This window comes from Globicephala melas, chromosome 7 (genome assembly GCF_963455315.2).
Source record: "Globicephala melas chromosome 7, mGloMel1.2, whole genome shotgun sequence".
Classification (NCBI taxonomy): domain Eukaryota; kingdom Metazoa; phylum Chordata; class Mammalia; order Artiodactyla; family Delphinidae; genus Globicephala; species Globicephala melas.
Window position 1 is genome coordinate 38,643,736 of NC_083320.1, and position 21,053 is coordinate 38,664,788.

At 39.9% G+C, this 21,053-nt stretch overlaps 1 protein-coding gene across 7 annotated transcripts in view; it reads left to right on the forward strand.

The window, feature by feature from the left end:
* Window positions 1-21,053, forward strand: part of HECW2 (HECT, C2 and WW domain containing E3 ubiquitin protein ligase 2) — a 417,892-nt gene that overhangs the window by 231,054 nt on the left and 165,785 nt on the right. For all 7 annotated transcript variants that reach the window (XM_060302114.1, XM_060302116.1, XM_060302118.1 and 4 more), the window contains exon 3: window positions 16,490-16,597. In XM_060302114.1, the coding sequence (XP_060158097.1) occupies window positions 16,490-16,597 (108 nt within the window). The remainder of the gene's footprint in view (window positions 1-16,489; window positions 16,598-21,053) is intronic.

Consider the following 21,053-nt stretch of genomic DNA (forward strand, 5'->3'; position numbering starts at 1 on the left):
GTAGGCATTCCATACATGCTTGCTATTATTGTTGTTTGCTAGGATGTACCTAGAAATCCACAATGATTTGTCCTAAGACATGGCTGGGTTTGCATGTCCAGAAGAGGGCTGGATGGGGCGGGGGTGGTTCTGGCGTGACAAGCTTGCTGTGTTCACTCAGTCTATTCCAGAATCAGCCCAAAGTTCTGTGCACCTTTGAAGTTTCATGGCAAACTATGTCTGGGTTAAGGGAACAGTGGAGAGGAAATTGCAGCCACCAAATGTACCATGGAGCTTAAATCTAGTCTGCCCTACTTCGCAGCAAAAGCACGTGACAACTGAGCACATCTCATCTTGCTTTCCTGGAAGTTTTGCTGGAAAGAGATGGTCTTGTAGCCTTTGATTGTACTCATGCATTCAACCAGCACTTAAAAATTGCAATGATGGGGCTTCCCTGGTGGCGCAGTGGTTGAGAGTCCGCCTGCCAATGCAGGGGACACGGGCTCATTCCCCGGTCCGGGAGGATCCCACATGCCGCAGAGCGGCTGGGCCCATGAGCCATGGCCGCTGAGCCTGCGCGTCCAGAGCCTGCGCTCCGCAACGGGAGAGGCCACAATAGTGAGAGGCCCGCGTACCGCAAAAAAAAAAAAAAAAAAAAAAAAATTGCAGTGATGGCACTGGGTGGGTGAACAGCTTTACCAGGCCCCTCTCCCCATTGAAGGACAATGCATCTGAACTGGAGATTCTCATACCACAACCGCTTCCTAGAATAAGACAGGAGTACCAGGTAAATCGGTGATTGTGTCTATTTTTGCATTAAAAGTAGGGTCTGAAAATAACTTCTGTACTGATAACCACATTTGGCGATTTTCATGAAAGCTATATGATATATGAAAAAGTTTTAGTCCTTTTTTACAGTTTGAAACCACAAGTCCACAAACTCTATTCTGGATTGGCTAGGATACTATTTCAGTAACTTAAATTAAGTCTGTATCTGATTAATGGTAACAGTAAATTAGAGTTTCCCAGATAGTGGCCACTCTATTCTGAGTAAATCAAACAGAAAAACCCCCTCTCTGTGATAACAGTCAGCTTGTTGACATCAGCCCCCTGTGTGTGTGAGTGTGTGTGTGTACACACATAACTTTTTCTTTGGAATTCTCCCATGGAAAAGCAAAGGAAGGAAGCTGAGGGGAGGATGGGGCGATTGCATCCTGTGCTTTACAGGGGCGTGGCCGCAACTGCCTCAGCCGCGGGGACACTGATACATGATTTTTTTTCACTTCGGATGCCTGAACAGTGATAAGTCTTGATGAAAGGCAGGGGCGGCTCTCAGTGTTGTTTATAGCTGGACAGGAGTCTCCTAGTAGCAGCCTGCTCGAGGCCCACTCAGTATTTCACTGCTAGAACTTTGGGGAAGAGGAAGAACAGCAGGCGCATCTGAAGTGGACCCGCAGAGCTCTCCCCGCCGCATTAGGATTTCAGAACCTCTTTAACTTCAGTTCGGGCCACGCTTATGAATGACATTGCCAAGTGGGTAGGCCAGGTACATGGTTTTAAGGAGAATGAAATGTCTCTTCGTGCTGCTTCCTAAATCTGATTTGAAATGATGGATTCTGCCCTGACAAAGGCAGAGAGGAACTCTTTGGGATTTTATGAGGTAAGGTATTAGAAAGTTCTGTGAAATGAATTCCACTCTCATCTGATTTCTGTGTCCAACTGTTTGGGATTCACAGTTGTGTCTGCCTTTCTTTTTGAAAAATTCTTAATGCTGTCCCCTCCCAGCTTGCTTAGGGACAATTATTAACAAATTCTGTAGTGCATTCATCACATTTAGTCATTTGACATCTCAACGTAGGAGATCAGTGCTGGGATTAAAGCTTTTGTAAAACTTTTACAAATAAAATGCAGTCCCCTCACTGAATTTCTAGAGTCCCATTGGTTTTAGATGAATTATTTTACTGTGAAGTTAAGTACAGGTTCTACCTACAAGAATGCTTTTGAAAATGGCGTTAGACTGAGTCCAAAGAGGTTTCATGACAGCTCATCTGCCTTTGGAATAATAATGTTTTTGATGGATTTAAAAACTCTTCTCTCAGGGAATGAGATGTTAAAACAGATTTATTTATAATGTAACATTTTTGTGGACAAGTATTCATTCATAGGGATTCACATTCTAGAGACTAATGATTTAACAACAATCTTAAAACAAAATTTTAACTCAAGATTAAAACCATGTTTTTAAAAAATATTTTCTTGTGGAAACTGTGGCAAACTGGCCCAGTCTTCTATAGACCTTATAAATCTGCTTCAATTAATTGTTTAAAAACTGGGATGAATGCAGGGCAAAATTTCAGTTCTATTTTAATTTTTTCAAATTAGTGTTTTTGAATCAAAAAAATTTGGGGGAGGAGGGCTATATGCCAAAAATGGTTCACAAGGGGGGGGGGTGGGGATGTTATTTTTTATTGTCATAAAGCATATAATTGGCATGTAGTGCCTGGGAGCTGGGGATGCTTAACCATTCCTATAATGTACTGGACAGACTCTTACAAAGAATTATCTGCTAGAATGCCAGGAGCATCCTTAATGAGAAACATTGATACATGCTCAGTTTAATGAAAAGGAAATTGATGATCTAGTAAAGATTCAGGTGAGCAGTCTAATCTCTGGGAAGGTTATCCATCTTCTGATCAAGACACTTTGGGGAAGGGCCCAAGGGAGTAGCCACTCGGCAAAATTATTCTTTAGAATCAGTAGCAATAACTGTTCCAGAAAGATTGCTCCCACATATTTCTTATTAATATTTTCATAACTAGTTTGGATTAGCTCCAAAAAGTATCTGGTTCATTTCAATAAGGGCAACCTCCTTCTTTAAATAAAGTTATCTATTACAGTTTCCAGTCCTTATTATATGAGCTCATTAAGATCAAAGGAGTAATTTACCTGAACCAAAGGATGATTTGGTACTAAACATTATATTTTATAATGGTACATTTCTAAGAATCTTCAGTTATCATGTGCAATGTAAAAGTAACATCCTGGAAAATCTAGAGGTTGCTTTTAAACTTCACTTAGTATTAGAAGGAATTACCTATGAGTGAGAGCTTAGTGTATGCATGGCATTTAAAAAAATAGAGGAAAGAAAGGAGGATATATAGTCAAAACATTATAATTCCTGATGACTTTTTATACAAAGTGCTGTGACAGAGATTCCCAAGTTGAAACTGTATTCAAAGTCTTGGATTTATTGTGTAGGGAGATGAGGGCACCTCTGTCTGACTCTTTATTAAGCCAGGCTTAAAGCTCATTGACAGCACTTTCAGCTCTGAGTGACCCTCCATCCAAGAACTGGGCAGTATTCAGACACTCTGTGTGGGAGACTGTGCTACACGGCGTAGTACATGGCATAATGTGCAATTTCTGTACATACGGCCTCTGCACTTTTGCTGCCTGGTCATTTAACATCCATTGCTTAAGAAAGCAGAGTCTCCAAAAACATAAAAATAACTATGCTTTTGTGTTTTTTAATATATTTTTTATGCTTTTGTTTTAATTTATTTATGAAAAATCAGAATAAGACAATGTCTTTAAAGGAAATAAATTTAAAAAGTTAAAAGGAAAGAAGTTGAGGAATTGTGCTTTTGAGTATTAAAAACATAGCACTCTTTAAAAAGGATCAAATAAACACCTACACATGTATAATAGCTCCTAATATGAGCCAGGTTCACATCCTGTACACATGTCCTCCTCACACCTTTCTGAGCTAGGAGTGCCATTATCATTTTATAGAATGGGGAAATGGGGTCTTTGCAGTTTTAAGACTTGCCCAAGGTCATACATTCTGTAAATGGGAAAAATGGAATTTAAACTCAGGCCTGCTGTTTCTTGAAGTTCTGGGATCCTAGCATCACACAGCAGCCACAGCCTGGTAACACCATTATCAAGCAGCATACTACTTTCATTGCACCTGTAATAAATGATGTGTACCTAAAAACAAAAGCCATACTACACACCATCTACAAGCTGGCCCTGCCTGTCTCTCTGATCTCATCTTCTCCCACTCTTGGCCTCATCCTTCACTCTGCATCACTTTGTTGTTCCCTAGGAACACAGTGGGCTTGTCCTGTTTCAGGGTCCTTGCATTTTCGTGTGTTGCCTTTTCCCAAATCTCCCAGTGGAAAGCAGTCTCACTTCATTCAAGGCCCTGTTCAAATGTTTCCCTCATCAACCTACATAAAATAGTACTCTCCCACCACTCTCTCTCCCCCTCCCACTCCCTGGCTGTCTTCCTTCAACCCATGTCACCACCACCTGACATTACATTGTCTCTACTACACTACCTGACATACACATTATTTTGTGTCTGATTATTCATCGCTTTTCCCACTGGACCAAAATCTCCACGAGGAGAGGGACTTTCACTGGCAGAGAGGGGATGCTCAGTAAATATTTGTTCAATTAATTTTCAGTGATTTTCATTTCCATCATTACTTCCGTAATTGTTTTCTTTCTGTTTTTAGGCCTTAAAGTCTTCCTTCTAACTCTTGTTAGCCTGTCATCACCTTGCCCCACATGATGGACCTTTAGAAAAAGATCATTTACCTACTCTTTCTCATGAAATTTCTTTAGCAATATGAAGTCTTGTTCTAATCTGTCAGCTTTGGTACCAGGAAGGGGATTGAAGCATTTTAGTGTCATCGTTATAGAATATTCATATAGGACCTAATAGAGAATCATGTGCCAAGGTGTTTACCAAGCTACCATGTGCTGAACATGCTTGACCCTTTGAAAGAGCTGAGGCTTACATTCTCATTGTTAAAGTGTAATCGCTGGAGGAAATATAGCCATGCAAACTGTGATGGGGAAAATTATGTTCTGACAGCAATGTGTGCTTCATGAAGACATTGGAAATTTTTTTTTTTTTTTTTTTTTTTTTTGTGGTACGCGGGCCTCTCACTGTTGTGGCCTCTCCCGTTGCGGAGCACAGGCTCCGGACGCGCAGGTTCAGCGGCCATGGCTCATGGGCCCAGCCGCTCCGCGGCACGTGGGATCCTCCTGGACCGGGGCACGAACCCATGTCCCCTGCACCGGCAGGCGGACTCTCAACCACTGTGCCACCAGGGAAGCCCGACATTGGAAATTTTTAAGCCTCAAATTTTATAAAGATCACCGAATTCCTGCTGATATTTCTAACATGAAATTGGCTAAAACTATTACCAGTTGCATATTCTGTTTTCACAATGATATTTATTATAAATTTTTAGAGTAGCCAAATTAAATAGATTATTTGATATAAGTAAACTTTTAATAATTTTTTCATTTGAGGTATTATCAAAGAATTTGAGTTTCCTATGTTCTATATAGGACAGTATTCAGTTGGGGAAAAAGTAAATGTTAATTTAGAAATGCTCTGAAAGTCTTCATCAGGAATAAACTTGTTTAAGATGTTTCAAAGGCCTTTACCAGAAACTGATTATGTGATCTTAAGTAAGCTAGTTCATCTTTTTGTGCATTTGGTGTGATGGACTATAAGCTATAAACAAAGTTGAATGTCAGCTCAGCATAGCAATGTGATTGAATTAATTAGAAATTCTTGTTATAAAGATTGAGAGTTTAAATAAATTGATCTTGTTAAGTTAGTCTAGTAAAGCTTAGTGTGGAATTTGCAATATTGTCCTTGTTTTTCTCTATTTTGAACAGGACAGAGATCTTTTTAAAAAGGCTTTATGCATTCCTTGGTGAGAATTTTATTTTCCTCCTTTGTATATTTTAACAGTATAATACTGGTATTCAGTTAATGCCATATCATCATAATTAAAAGAAGACATGACAACCTCTTTTGTTCAACCAAATATGAGCACCTACTATGTGCCAGGTATTCTAGTTACTTGAGATACATCAGTGAACAGAATAGACAAAAGTCCTTGACTTCTTGGAGTTTACATTCTAGAGAGAAAGACAATATACAAGAAGTATAAGTAGATTATATAGTATGTTAGATGGTGTTAGGGTTATAGAAAAGAAATTGAGCGGAGTAAGATAGTCCAGGAATGCTGGAGACAGGGTAGTTTTAAACCGGGCAGTCAGGGTAGATTTCATTGAGACAGTGATATGCAAGCAAAAAAGAAAAATAATTTAAGGAGAGGATTGATGCATTAGGATATATTGGGGGAAAGATTCAGACAGATGGACCCTGAGGCAGAGTCCTGACCAGAACTTTGAGGATATTGTAAAGGAGGAAAAAAACTTTATTCTCTTAGGTTTGGCTACTGGCCCTGCAAATCAGACTGACAAAAGACAGATTAACAGGAAAAAGAGGATACACATTTTAATAGATGTTAAAAATTTTATTTCTACTTGCATGAAGCCTTCTTGTATATAAAATGAAGACCCAAAGAAGTGGTTAAATTCAGGGGCTTATATGCTACTTTACCAAAGGACAATAAATTGTGGAGAAGTAACTAGAAAAAGGAAGGGCGGTTGGCTTCTGTGGGTGGTAAATTGTGGGAAGGTAAATATATGGGGAAACTAATGGAAGATAAGGGTTATTTAGGAAGGTTTGTTACGCAGACTGAAGTTGGTTCCTTCTCCATTGATGAGTAGTGATTAAGAGTCATCTTACTCTTCCTGGTATGGGAGAGGGAGACACCTTTACGGATGGAAATTTATGTCTTGCTTTTAGACATAAAGGGGGAGAGCAGAGGGCTGATTGCTTTCAGCTCAAAGTGGCATATTTTGGCCTGGCATACTCTTAACTCCCTTCATTACCAAGGAGTCCAGTGCAGCTGGAGTGGAGCAAGCGGGGAAGGGGAGAGGGTAGGGAAAGATGAGGTCAGAGCTCTAATTTTTTGGGGGGTGGGGAAGGGGGCTGCCAGATCCTGTAGGGCACTATTAACCTCCAAAAAGACTTTGAATTTTACTCTGAAAGAAACAGGGATCCTGATGAACAAGAGGTAAGACATTCTCAATATGTAAACATTACCTATGTTTAAAGTGAATTCTTCTGTAAACCCTCTCTGACTGAAACTCTTGACAGTTATTTGCTAAAATGAAGCCAAGTGTTTCCTCTCACTGGTCTGTTGGTGGTTCCCCCCTTGTCAACTGAGTGTTTAATTGACTAGTTTAGGATCAGGTATTTTATACAGGAAGTTGCTTAGCAGGGCCTCCTGCCTCTGCCTAGCACGTCTGGAGGTTTGAATGTTGAGGAGACCCCTCAGGGGTGTGGTTAGGACTTGGCTATAAGGTATGTCACCCAGCCTGGATCTACTGAAACATATAACATTCTTCAGATTGGCCTGCACCACCCCTGGTGAGGCCTCCTGTAGAGGAGACAGCAGTAGCACACCTCTCTCATACAGCGGTGTGAGTGACAGTGAATCAGTATATGAGCCTCACTCTTCCCGCCCCCCCTCGCCAGTGTTCCCTTCTTACCGGGGCACACGCCCTTCAGTGCAAACATCCCCAAGGCCAGACCTTACCGGCTTGCCAGAGGGTCTTCTCAGCCTCTGTTGCTTTTTCTGTCCTGTAATGTGCCAGTGTCTTTTTCTCTCATCTCTGGCACATTATAATCAGCAAATCTTTCTGGTATCTATCAATATAAGAAAATATTCAAGTGGCAGTGGGCGCATTCTCATTTGATAGCATGGTGTCATCATTGCAATCCCTAAATATATCCAATACTCACACTCTTTTTTTTTTCCATCCAGGGAGGGTGTCAGTGTACAGAATTGGGCATCTAGGGAGATTAGGTTAAAAACAAATGCCGAGTGTGCCAATTCATGAAGTTTGTGAGTGAATTCTCATAGCACTTAATAAGACTGGTGCTCTGTTTGGTACAATCAGTGGTAAAGGGTCACCCCCTCACCCACCTGCAATGTAGTTCAGATCTCAGCCACTGTCAGAGTTTTGCTCTCGCATAACTTGCCTAGTGGGATTCCATAACTTGCCTAGCACATGCAGGTAAATTTGCAAAGTTTTAACAGTCAGGCAGCCCCTGTGAAGATGTGTTTTTGGCCAGGTCTAGAATGATCATTTTGATTCAAATTGTAGCTTAGGATTGCTCTAAATCCCAAATCCTAGACAAGGCATCTAATTTCTGAGTGTAGCTGGAAGAAAGCCAGGCCTCTTTATGATCCAATCTCAGGACATAGGTATATTCAGTTTTTATCCGAAAAGTAATTTAAAATCAAGTTAGATGTTTATGCCATTTTTCAAGAAAATGTAGGGAGGAATTACTTCAAAGCAAAAGAACATTTGTAAACATCATTTTTCATCTGTCACAGTCTGTCACATGGCATCTTTCTTACAAAATTTCTTATCTTTTTTCAAGTCCCCTAGGTTGACTGATAGAATAGTGAGGACTTTGAATACTTTTTTTGTTTCTGTTTTATCTCCAGTATTGTATGGAGGTTTTGGAAATATTAATATAGACATAGAAACATTTCCAAATTATTTTGGATATGTTTAATATGTCTGGCCATGTCTCCTGTATATGCCTATTCACAGGACATTTCTGCAATCCAAAAGTCATGTACAGAAAAAAAAATTAATCTTTAAAAGATTATTTTCACACTGACCTCTGTGTGTGAAATATTACAGGGAAGGAAGAGTTTGAAGCATGAAAGACTTTATGCTTACGTCATTTTAGGTTTTTGTGGCATTTTAAAAAGAATTCATTTATTTTTTAAAATTACTCTTTACAATCATATTGTAAGTTAATATAATTAATCCTACTTTTCCAAGTAAGAAAATGATAATGTCATGGGACCTAGGGAACAACAAACAGTAACTTTTACCACTGAATTCAGCTCTTAATATGCCACTTGTTTGTTGCTTCTGATGACCATTTATGGAACCAAAAAATGAACCTTGGGAGACAAAACAATATGTCTAGAGAACAGCGAAGCAAAGGAATGGATGGGATACCTTAATGACTGGCTCAAATGTGTAAACCTCTGAAAGGATATCTCCATATGCATCTCCCAAAGACACTTCAAACTTGATAGATCCAGAGCCATAGTCATTATACACAGTCACGGAGAATGCTGATCATTCCCCCTCGGTTCTCTAACACTTTATAAAGTATGCACACCTCTATCATAGCACTTTTAACATCGCATTGTACCTTATATGCCAGTCTTCTCCTACTGTACTGCAAACTCCTTATGGCAGGAAATGGATGTTCCTGACCTTCATAAGACAGTCAGTAAATTCCATTCAGATGAAAGAAGGAAGGGAGGGAAGGAGGGAGGAAGGAAGGAAAGGAACAAGCTAGCAAATGAGAGGGACAGTGGTCAATGAGATGTGCATGGTCCACAGCATTGCTATGATTGCTCAGTTTCTCTGGAAATTACCATGGAACAGATTTTTTTTCCATGTGAGGTGTTTGTAGTACCTGTAGCAGAATCACCTGGTTGGGGTGCTTCCTAAAATTCAAATTCCTGCATCCCGACTCAAACCTACTGAATCAAAGTCAGCATTGTTGAAGGAGCCCCCAGGATATTCATTGTGAGCAATGGAGTTGGGCAATCATTGCCCCAGAGGATCAGTTAGCTAAAGGGGAAGGTAGCCAATGATGATTTGTGACCTACTGAATGTGCAGGAGATGTTGGCAAATCTGCTTATATAGAGATTTTGTTTAAGACCCCAAGGTAAAATTATGTGGTTCTCATTAAGGGAAGGGGACTATTTCTCACCTAATTAACCAAATTTCTGAGAAAATTCTCTGAGCTACTATACTCTGCAGTTAATAGAAGAGAGTTAGTTCTGTGTAGTGTAATCTTATATCCCTACTCCTTTACTTCTGGGTCCAAACACTTCGTTTCTCCCTTGGAGAAGCAGACTTAACAGAAGTAATTCCAGTATTAAAAAAAAATTAATTGGAAAAGCCCTAGAAGAGTACAGTTGATGCTTGAAGAACATGGGTTTGAACTGCTCAGGTCCACTTATGCACGGATTTTTTTCAATAGTAAATACTGCGGTACTATGTGATCCACGGTTGGTTGAATTGCAGATATGGAAACTGCCTGCGGGTAAGGAGGAACCCCATCCGTATGCAGAGGGCCAACTCTAAGTTGTATGTCGATTTTTGACTTCAGAGAGGGGCGGTGTGCCTAACCCCTGCCTTTGTTCAGGGGTCAACTGTAATTTTAAAAAACACTATATGAAATCATTTTCGGAAAGTATCATGGATTGCTAAAATAAGGCAAGAGTAAAGATTTTCAAAAGGTTTCTTGATCATGTTCCCACAATATTCACAAACAGGAATGAAAATTACATTAGAAGGATTTTAGGGCTTTTTGGGTGTGTGCTTTGCCTTTTTATTTACAGAACATGTACTGCCAACTAGATTTATAAGAGAACTAAGAATATGTAAGAGACATGAGTGGACAAGCTTCATATAAACCCTGCCAAACAAAATTAGATTTAGAAAAGATATTTAGGTACATGAATTAAATATCTCCAATGTTTCTTTTTGTAATTATATTCCAGCTAGAAAGTTACCTAGGTATCTAGAACATACACTTCTAGAACATACACTTCTAGAATACAGACTCCATTGTAACTATAACAGATATTTTAATGTTAGTAAGAAGGGAAATAAAAATGTGGATGGGAAAGGGGGCAAGGAAGGCAACGGTCCAAGAGCAAAAGCAGACAGATATGTCTCATGGAGAGACAGATATGTCTCATGCAGTATTTCTACCTTGACGTGTTTCTCGGTTGAGAGGAAGAAGCTAAAGGTCAAGGTGAGAGAAGGTGACTGATGGAAGGGTTTGAGTCAAGGGCACCACCATAATGGGGGGTAAAACCCTGGGCAAGAAAGCGAGAAATACATGTGGGTTCAGAAAAGATGGCGGTAGGGAGAGGCAGAAACCAGGGAAATGGGGCTTGATGTCCTCCATGTTCTAGATGCCACAGGGTGCATGGTACCCTGCTGTAAGTCAGAGGGTGGAAATTAGAGGATGTGAGGACAGTGAGACAGATTTGAATAGCTCTTAAGAGAAATGGGGAAGGGAAGTGGCCAAGTATAAATGGAAAAATTGATAATTGGCTTTAAAGACCAATGACATTTCTTTGATCTATCCGAATCTTTATTCAATTAAAGGAAGAAATAGATGTATAATTATGTCTATACGATACATGTAGGGAATTTAGAAGGCTTTCTTTGGTGTACTATTTTTATACTCAGTTATTTTTCTTATTTGGAGTTGGGGGCATTTTAAAAAGATTGAGTCATCTAATACAGATGTTAAATGAGGGTGAAGAAAACCAACTTACACAATCTGGGAAAAAATATTCTGTCCTCAAACATCCATAAAAAAATAGACCTGAGCAGAAAAATGCTGTCACTGAAAAGATGTTCTTAGGCTAGCCTAGAACGGAGTGCAACCTAAATGAAAGTGTTAACCTACTTAAGGAAAAAAAGGTTTAGTCTGAAGGACAAGTTAAAATTGGTCTCCTTGAAACAAAGACAAGGGATGAGTCATTCTAGGTATGTTTTAGAATCCTGCCACCAAGGCTGGTCAGAGCTCTGCTGGCCCATGTCAGTAGGAGCCGGAGCTGTGGTGGAGACTGTGAGAGCCGGCACAAAATAATTTGAACTCTGTGCCACCACACTGGTTTATTTCTAGGGATTTTACATTTTCAGTTAAGAGTAGCTGCCAGTCGGTAGCAGGAGAGCTAGTATCTGTCAGGGATGATGAATTTTCAGAAACATAATCTCACTGGAGAAAGATTTCCATCTAGAATAACCAGAATATTAAGCAACTTGGGTAACTTCTAAATGACAGACACTGTGCTTGGTGGGGAATAAGAGCTTCCCTATGAAGGTTTACAGATTTGTTTCTTGCTATGGCATTTGGGCTTAAAAAAAAAAAAAAATCAGAACATACCCATCAAGCTTCTGCTCTGGGCCTGTTCATCCTAATTCTGACCCATTTCTCAACATATATGGGACATTTGAGTTCCCTATGGGCCTGAATACTCATGGTACATTTTTGACATTTTGCTTCAAGGGGCTAGCCTTTATTTCTTTAAATATCATATACTTAACCAAATGGAGTTGTCCACATAGCCTATGAACCAAAGATAGGAGTAAAAGTCAGAGATACATGTTTTATCCCAACCCACACAAGCTGGTGGGTGAACCGAACCCCTAACTCTAGGTCTCTTTCTTGGTGAGGAGTCTGGGGAGGAAGCACCCATAACTCATCCTCCCTTATTTCCAACTTCTGAGACCAAGGATGGATATTCGTGCAATGCAGTATTTCTACCTTGAAGTGAATATAACCGGCAAAGAAAAAGTTATTAGTGGCCCTTCTTGGAACAGGAGATGATGGCACTGGTTCTCTGTCAAAATTCTCCTCCAGGGAACATGTAAGGGGTTGTGTCAAGCCTCAGGCATCACTTCTGCGTGGAGCTCAGTCCTCTCACGCTATCTCCTCATCCCATTACCCCCACCCGCTCCTATTTCTGCTCCTTAGGGCCCCATCTTCCCAGGGTCATTACGTCAGAAGTGTGTACTTGGTTTGACTTAACTGATGGCTTGGGGAGAAAAAGTTTAGTAACAGCAGAAGTGCGAACCCTCTAACAGAGAGGTCACACTTTACCAAGTACAAATTTATTAATGTTGCTTTTTATCATTGTGATCCTAATGCATGCTCCTTAAAATGAGATTTGATGTTGCCTCATCTTTCCTGAGGCCTCAAGAGGAAACTGACACAACAGTATTTTCAGAAAATTTCCCATGTGCATAGCCGTGTTTTTTAAAAAAAGCATTTTGAACAGCTGGACACCTTCTACTCCCTATACCTGTGTTCTGTTCCCTTCAGGGTCCAGTGCCTTGCATGTGACCAACAGCTAATACAATACATTTGTTTGTGAAAACATGAGGGTCCCTGTCCCTATGCCAGCAGCTCTGCCCAGTATGTTTTAGAAAGGAAGAAACTACCTTTGTTGTCTAACCTGGAGAAGTGATGCAATCTCAGCGATTCTGGGTCAAGTCAGGCGTGATGCACCTAAATCACTGAGTGATTTTTAGGAAGGTAGTTGTGTCTATTAGGAATTGTGTTCAGCTGCAAGTAACAGAAACCCAACCACAGGAGCTTAAGTAAATAGGAATTTATTTTTGCCTCGGTAGCAAAAAGCCTGAAGGCCATTCAGGGCTCAAAGGATCATCATGGATGCTTCCAGCTTCTTTCTCTGCCATTCTTAGTATGTGGCTCTCATCTAAGGAGAGGGGAGGGGGGAGAACAAAAAGATTATTGAGTCTGTCCTTTGATCAATCAGGAAAATAACAGCTTTCCCAGAAATCCCACCCAGTAGAATTCTACCTACGTCTCACTGGCCACATGCCACCCTTGGCTGCAAGGGATTCTGGAGAGGCAACTATTTTTAACTGGGCACATTGTTACCTCGGACAGAATTGGGGTTCAGTTGACAAGGAATAGGTTCAAGGGATAGGCAGTGAGCAGGGTCTGCCCTGAGGAGCCACATGACATCTTTCAAATCCAGTTTTAGGTGATTGCCTGAGTGCCTTCTAAATGTCAGTGTTGTGGTTCTATTTTTGTGATGGAATGGAGTGGATCGCCTTGCATTGTTTATCTGTGAGGGGAGGTGATGCCCTGAGTCAGTTATGCCTTTCCATTCTTACAAGAACAGTGGCTGCTTCTTGGCCTTTTCACGATAAAGAATCTTTGACTTATACTGTGCTGATTACAGGTAGCAGGAAAGGACCCTTCCTCCCAAACTTCTTTGACTTCTCAATGTGATGAAACCAGTGGGCCCCAAGGACAACCACTGGATTGAAATCCAGTGGAGCTGGATTATCCAACCCCTCACCTGGCCCACTTTCTGTTCCTTTTATGCTCATAAGAAGTGAGGTTTTTCTTAGGACTCTTCCCTTGGGCTTGGGACCTTTTCTCTCCTCTCTTATTTTAGTGGATCTCTTACTTCACCCTCTCGGCTTAATTCCAGCTCTCAGTTAAAGTGTATCCCTAATCTTCCCTCCTGGGAAAGGGATTTGGGGAAGCAAATGAGGTACATTTGATTTTAAGAGCCAGTATCTCTGCACACATTTTTGTGTACCTATAGAACTCTGAGTGGTCTCTTTTTCCTGTTTTTAGTTTCATTTCCTATTCCGGGGCCCTAGGACAGAACTTCAAACTAGTGTGATGTAAGCAAGTTAAAGAATATGAATCCCTTGGGCTTCCCTGGTGGCGCAGTGGTTGAGAGTCCGCCTGCCGATGCAGGGGACACGGGTTCGTGCCCCGGTCCAGGAAGATCCCACATGCTGCGGAGCGGCTGGGCCCTTGAGCCATGGCCACTGAGCCTGCGCGTCCGGAGCCTGTACTCTGCAACGGGAGAGGCCACAACAGTGAGAGGCCCGCGTACCGCAAAAAAAAAAAAAAAAAAGAATATGAATCCCTTCCACCTTCAGGGTGGGGCAGAACCTGGGGCAGCCAGATCACCCCTACTATAATCTTAAGTTGTAAGTGTCTCTTTCATGTACTCCAGTGTGTCCTACAAATATTACCATTTTCTTAGTGCCATGAGGTCAGAGAGCTTGGAGAATGCTACTTTCAGGCTGCTCTTTGGATCTGTTCTTTCTATCCTTCTTCCTCTTTCCTTTTCTTGTATTTACTCAAGGTCTACTGCTACCGACCTTTTGTAAACGATTGTCCTAGCCAACCTGATAACTTAGTTGGTGTCTGCTGAGCACTGTCCATGGCCAACCTGTGCTGTGTCTTGACTCAGTTTCATAGCTCAATGTCTGTTTGTTTCATCCCATCTTGATTCTGTTATATTCTACCAGCTTTGCTCTTCCTTTTCTTTCTTTTTTTTTAATTTAACATCTTTATTGGAGTATAACTGTTCTACAATGGTGTGTTAGTTTCTGCTTTATAACAAAGTGAATCAGCCATACATATACATATATCCCCGTATCTCCTCCCTCTTGCGTCTCCCTCCCACCCTCCCTATCCAACCCCGCTAGGTGGTCACAAAGCACCGAGCTGATCTCCCTGTGCTATGTGGCTGCTTCCCACTAGCTATCGATCTTACATTTGGTAGTGTGTATATGTCCATACCACTCTCTCACTTTGTCCCAGCTTACCCTTCCCCCTCCCTGTGTCCTCAAGTCCATTCTCTACGTCTGCATCTTTATTTCTGTCCTGCCCTTAGGTTCTTCAGAACCTTTTTTTTTTCAGATTCCATATATATGTGTTAGCATATGGTATTTGTTTTTCTCTTTCTGACTTACTTCACTCTGTATGACAGACTCTAGGTCCATCTAGCTCATTACAAATAACTCAATTTCATTTCTTTTTATGGCTGAGTAATATTCCATTGTATATATGTGCCACATCTTCTTTATCCACTCATCTGTTGATGGACACTTAGGTTGCTTCCATGACCTGGCTATTGTAAATAGAGCTGCAATGAACATTGTGGTACATGACTCTTTTTGAATTATGGTTTTCTTAGGGTATATGCCCAGTAGTGGGATTGCAGGGTCATATGGTAATTCTATTTTTAGATTTTTAAGGAACCTCCATACTGTTCTCCATAGTGGCTGTATCAATTTACATTCCACCAACAGTGCAAGAGGGTTCCCTTTTCTCCACACCCTCTCCAGCATTTATTGTTTGTAGATTTTTTGATGATGGCCATTCTGACTGGTGTGAGGTGATACCTCATTGTAGTTTTGATTTGCATTTCTCTAATGATTAGTGACATTGAGCATCCTTTCATGTGTTTGTTGGTGATCTGTATATCTTCTTTGGAGAAATGTCTGTTTAGGTCTTCTGCCCATTTTTGGATTGGGTTGTTTGTTTTTTTGACGTTGAGCCGCGTGAGCTGCTTGTAAATTTTGGAGATTAATCCTTTGTCAGTTGCTTCATTTGCAAATATTTTCTCCCATTCTGAGGGTTGTCTTTTCATCTTGTTTATGGTTTCCTTTGCTGTGCAAAAGCTTTGAAGTGTCATTAGGTCCCATTTGTTTATTTTTGTTTTTATTTCCATTTCTCTAGGAGGTGGGTCAAAAAGGATGTTGCTGTGATTTATGTCATAGAGTGTTCTGCCTATGTTTTTCTCTAAGAGTTTTATAGTGTCTGGCCTTACTCTTCCTTTTCTTTTGATAAAGGATTTTATAGATGGGAGCTCACCCAACCCTTTTCTTATATATCATCTCATTGCTGGTTGACGAACAATCGTACCCTTTGTTCTTTGTGGTTTTGTCTTTTGGCAACAGTGAACAACCTGGCCAAGCCTGGACGTGCCATCTCCTTTCCACCTTCCCATCCTCCTCCCCAATTCTCCTGTATAAATGCAAATGTAGAAATTCAGGGTAATCTGCTGGGAGGAGGTAAGTCATTAACAATAGTGTTCATTAATATTTCCCCTTTATTTTTTTTCCATTTATTTTAGAACTTGTATTAGTCTTTCAGCTAAGGAAAGACAAAGAGGTTATAATTAAGATTAAAAAGTGTTTCTTTGTTTTTTTCAGATGAGAATTCTCCAGCCAACTTCTGGGATTCTAAAAACAGGGGTGTAACCGGAACACAAAAAGGACAAATTGTATGGAGAATTGAGCCTGGGCCTTATTTCATGGAGCGTAAGTAACTAAGTGTGAAATATAAGTTTGTGATTGAACATTGCAGAAATATGCAGAAATCTATAGAGTCTTTCCTGAATTTTATTGTAAAAGTTTTGGCCTCTGATTTATACATGTATGCCGTGTTGCACCAAACTGGAAAGTATATTGTTTTGGAAAATACTCATTAGACAATGTTCATATAATTTGAAAAACTTGGGTGTGTAAAATGTACCTGATGAATGTATGGTATATAAATTATGTATGGTTATTTTAATACTTTACACATATTTATATACCCTTATATCTCATTTATAATTAATAGTATATTAATTACAAGGAGCAGAAAGAATAATTCAAGATTTCAGTTAATCTAAGAGTTTTATTTGCCCGTAGAATACTTGACTGTTATTTTCCCCAGCAGCAGAATAAGTTTTGCGTTTGGGTCTTGGTCTTTCCAAGTGTAGATGAGATAGTGTGGGGCACACTGCCATAGAGGTCATTTATTAGGAATCAGAAATTGACTGCAAATAACAATTTCCCAGTTGATCTGATTTATATTGATACTTACTTATAAATACAAATGCTTATATATAGTACTTATATATAGTATTATATATGTAAATGATTTACTAGTTGGTCCAGGTTAACTTCTACATTTACAGAATTTATTTTTCTTTAATGTAGAAAAAAATGAGCTCTTTAAAATTTTTCTGAGCTGTTTAACTCTGTGTAAGAATTAAATTTTCTATATGCAAGGGATTTAATATAAGAAAGAGAGAGAGTGTATGGATACTGGTACTTAAGAATGGTAGTTATTAAACCATAAATTATAAAGTAAGTTTGATTAAATGGAAATCTGATGTAAGCATGTCTTTCTTGAAGCATGTAAAACTTCTGTAATATAAAAAGTCATTTTAAAAGGTTAACATCTATTATTTTGAATTGCCATTAAAGACACCAGATAATTTCTTTGACCATCCTTACTGGTAGGTCAGCATTTCATAGTTTTCTCGAATCCCACTTCTGTCCTCTAAGGACTGTCTTTTTTTTCATAGTTCAATTTCTGGCTAGATTTTCTCCTTACATGGAATGTAGTTTTTAAGGGAAAATGCTCATGATATAACAATAAGCGGGAAGCAGATACATACAGCATAATCCCAGCTAATACAGCATGTAGGAAAAAGTCTGGAAGGAGATTTGCCAAAATGTGAACAAGGGATGTATCTGGGAGGTGAGATTATGAGTGATTTGTTTTTATTGCCTATTTCTACTTCTCTTTACTTTCCAACATTGGTCCAGCTGCCATTACTAAGTAATGAGAAAAATAAGTGGTAAAAGAATCTGGTGAAAATGGAATGGGAAGTAGCTGGGTTTACTTTCAGTGTAATTCCTCCTTTGAAAAGATCCCAGGGCTTAAGAGGATGGTCTAGCTGAGAAGTATTGCCAACTGAACTTCAGGGAAAAAGGCAAAACAACCTTCCTGTTTGCTTTAAAATGCTGGAGATGGCTAGGAACGGTTGCCTGTTGATGGAGTGTGCAGATTCACATGATGAGGCTCATGTGAACACCTGGGAAGAAGTCAGTACCACACACTGCTATAATTTGTAACATGTATAAGAGACCCATTTACAGAGTATCCCACTTGACATGATTGATTTTCTTTCTCCATGAAGTATGAATTAGAGATTCATAATGTCCTGGCTGATTAGGGTATAGTAAACATCTCTGGCATGACAAAATTTTTTCTTCACATCTCAGTCTTAGTATTTAACAGAAATGGGCTTGATATTGAAGCTAGGAATTGGGAATGCTTTTGCTTTTCTCCTCTAATTTAGCATTTCCACCTTAATTCTTCACACACAAAATTGGGGGTATTGTGTAGCATAGTTGTAAAACTGGAAATATTTAGTAATGCATTTTTAATTTTTTTGTGGTACGCGGGCCTCTCACTGCTGTGGCCTCTCCCGTTGCGGAGCACAGGCTCCGGACGCGCAGGCTCAGCGGCCATGGCCCACGGGCTCAGCCGCCCCGCGGCATGTGGGATCCTCCCAGACCGGGGCACAAACCCGTGTCCCCTGATTCAGCAGGCGGACTCTCAACCACTGCGCCACCAGGGAAGCCCAAGTAATGCATTTTTAAGGACTGAGAAAGGTTGTATAAGTTTAAGTGCAAGACAGTGAATAGGAATTACAGAAAGATTTGGCTTTAGAATAAGTTTATCTTCATTCATCAGAATGGGATCTCCCCCAACACACATCCCTATCTTTTCAAAATCCATTCAGTGTAAAAACCTGAGGTGGTGTTTATATCAGTGCTTAGAAGTGTAGTCTGTGTCTCTTAGATCTCATAGACAACATTTTTTTTTTTACATCTTTATTGGAGTATAATTGCTTTACAATGGTGTGTTGGTTTCTGCTTTATAACAAAGTGAATCAGTTATACATATACATATGTTCCCATATCTCTTCCCTCTTGCGTCTCCCTCCCTCCCACCCTCCCTATCCCACCCCTCCAGGCGGTCACAAAGCACCGATCTGATCTCCCTGTGCTATGCCGCTGCTTCCCACTAGCTATCTGTTTTACGTTTGGTAGTGTATATATATCCATGCCTCTCTCTCGCTTTGTCACAGCTTACCCTTCCCCCTCCCCATATCCTCAAGTCCATTCTCTAGTAGGTCTGTGTCTTTATTCCTGTCTTACCCCAAGGTTCTTCATGACACTTTTTTTTTCTTAAATTCCATATATATGTGTTACCATCCGGTATTTGTCTTTCTCTTTCTGACTTACTTCACTCTGTATGACAGACTCTAGGTCCATCAACCTCATTACAAATAGCTCAGTTTCGTTTCTTTTTATGGCTGAGTAATATTCCATTGTATATATGTGCCACATCTTCTTTAACCATTAATCAGATGATAGACACTTAGGTTGCTTCCATCACCTGGCTATTGTAAATAGAGCTGCAATGAACATTTTGGTACATGACTCTTTTTGAATTATGGTTTTCTCAGGGTATATGCCCAGTAGTGGGAGTGCTGGGTCATATGGTAGTTCTATTTGTAGTTTTTTAAGGAACCTCCATACTGTTCTCCATAGTGGCTGTACCATTTTACATTCCCACCAGCAGTGCAAGAGTGTTTCCTTTTCTCCACACCCTCCCCAGCATTTATTCTTTCTAGATTTTTTGATGATGGCCATTCTGACTGGTGTGAGATGATATCTCATTGTAGTTTTGATTTGCATTTCTCTAATGATTAATGATGTTGAGCATTCTTTCATGTGTTTGTTGGCAATCTGTATATCTTCTTTGGAGAAATGTCTATTTAGGCCTTCTGCCCATTTTTGGATTGGGTTGTTTGTTTCTTTGTTATTGAGCTGCATGAGCTGCTTATAAATTTTGGAGATTAATCCTTTATCAGTTGCTTCATTTGCAAATATTTTCTCCCATTCTGAGGGTTTTCGCGTCTTGTTTATGGTTTCCTTTGTTGTGCAAAAGCTTTGAAGTTTCATTAGGTCCCATTTGTTTATTTTTGTTTTTATGTCCATTTCTCTAGGAGGAGGGTCAAAAAGAATCCTGCTGTGATTTATGTCATAGAGTGTTCTGCCTATGTTTTCCTCTAAGAGTTTGATAGTTTCTGGCCTTAGGTCTTTAATCCACTTTGAGCTTATTTTTCTGTATGGCGTTAGGGAGTGATCTAATCTCATACTTTTACATGTACCTGTCCAGTTTTCCCAGCACCACTTATTGAAGAGGCTGTCCTTTCTCCACTGTACATTCCTGCCTCCTTTATCAAAGATAAGGTGACCGTATGTGTGTGGGTTTATCTCTGGGCTTTCTATTCTGTTCCATTGATCTATCTTTCTGTTTTTGTGCCAGTTCCATACTCTCTTGATTACTGTAGCTTTGTAGTATAGTTTGAAGTCAGGGAGCCTGATTCCTCCAGCTCCATTTTTCTTTCTCAAGACTGCTTTGGCTATTTGGGGTCTTTTGTGTTTCCATACAAATTCTGAAAATTTTTGTTCTAGTTCTGTGAAAAATGCCAGTGGTAGTTTGATAGGGATTGCATTGAATCTGTAGATCACTTTGGGTAGTAGAGTCATTTTCACAATGTTGATTCTTCCAATCCAAGAACATGGTATATCTCTCCATCTATTTGTATCATCTTTAATTTCTTTCATCAGTGTCTTATAATTTTCTGCATACAGGTCTTTTGTCTCCTTAGGTAGGTTTATTCCTAGATATTTTATTCTTTTTGTTGCAGTGGTAAATGGGAGTGTTTTCTTGATTCCACTTTCAGATTTTTCATCATTAATGTATAGGAATGTAAGAGATTTCTGTGCATTAATTTTGTATCCTGCTACTTTACCAAATTCATTGATTAGCTCTAGTAGTTTTCTGGTAGCATCTTTAGGATTCTCTATGTATAGTATCATGTCATCTGCAAACAGTGACAGCTTTACTTCTTCTTTTCCG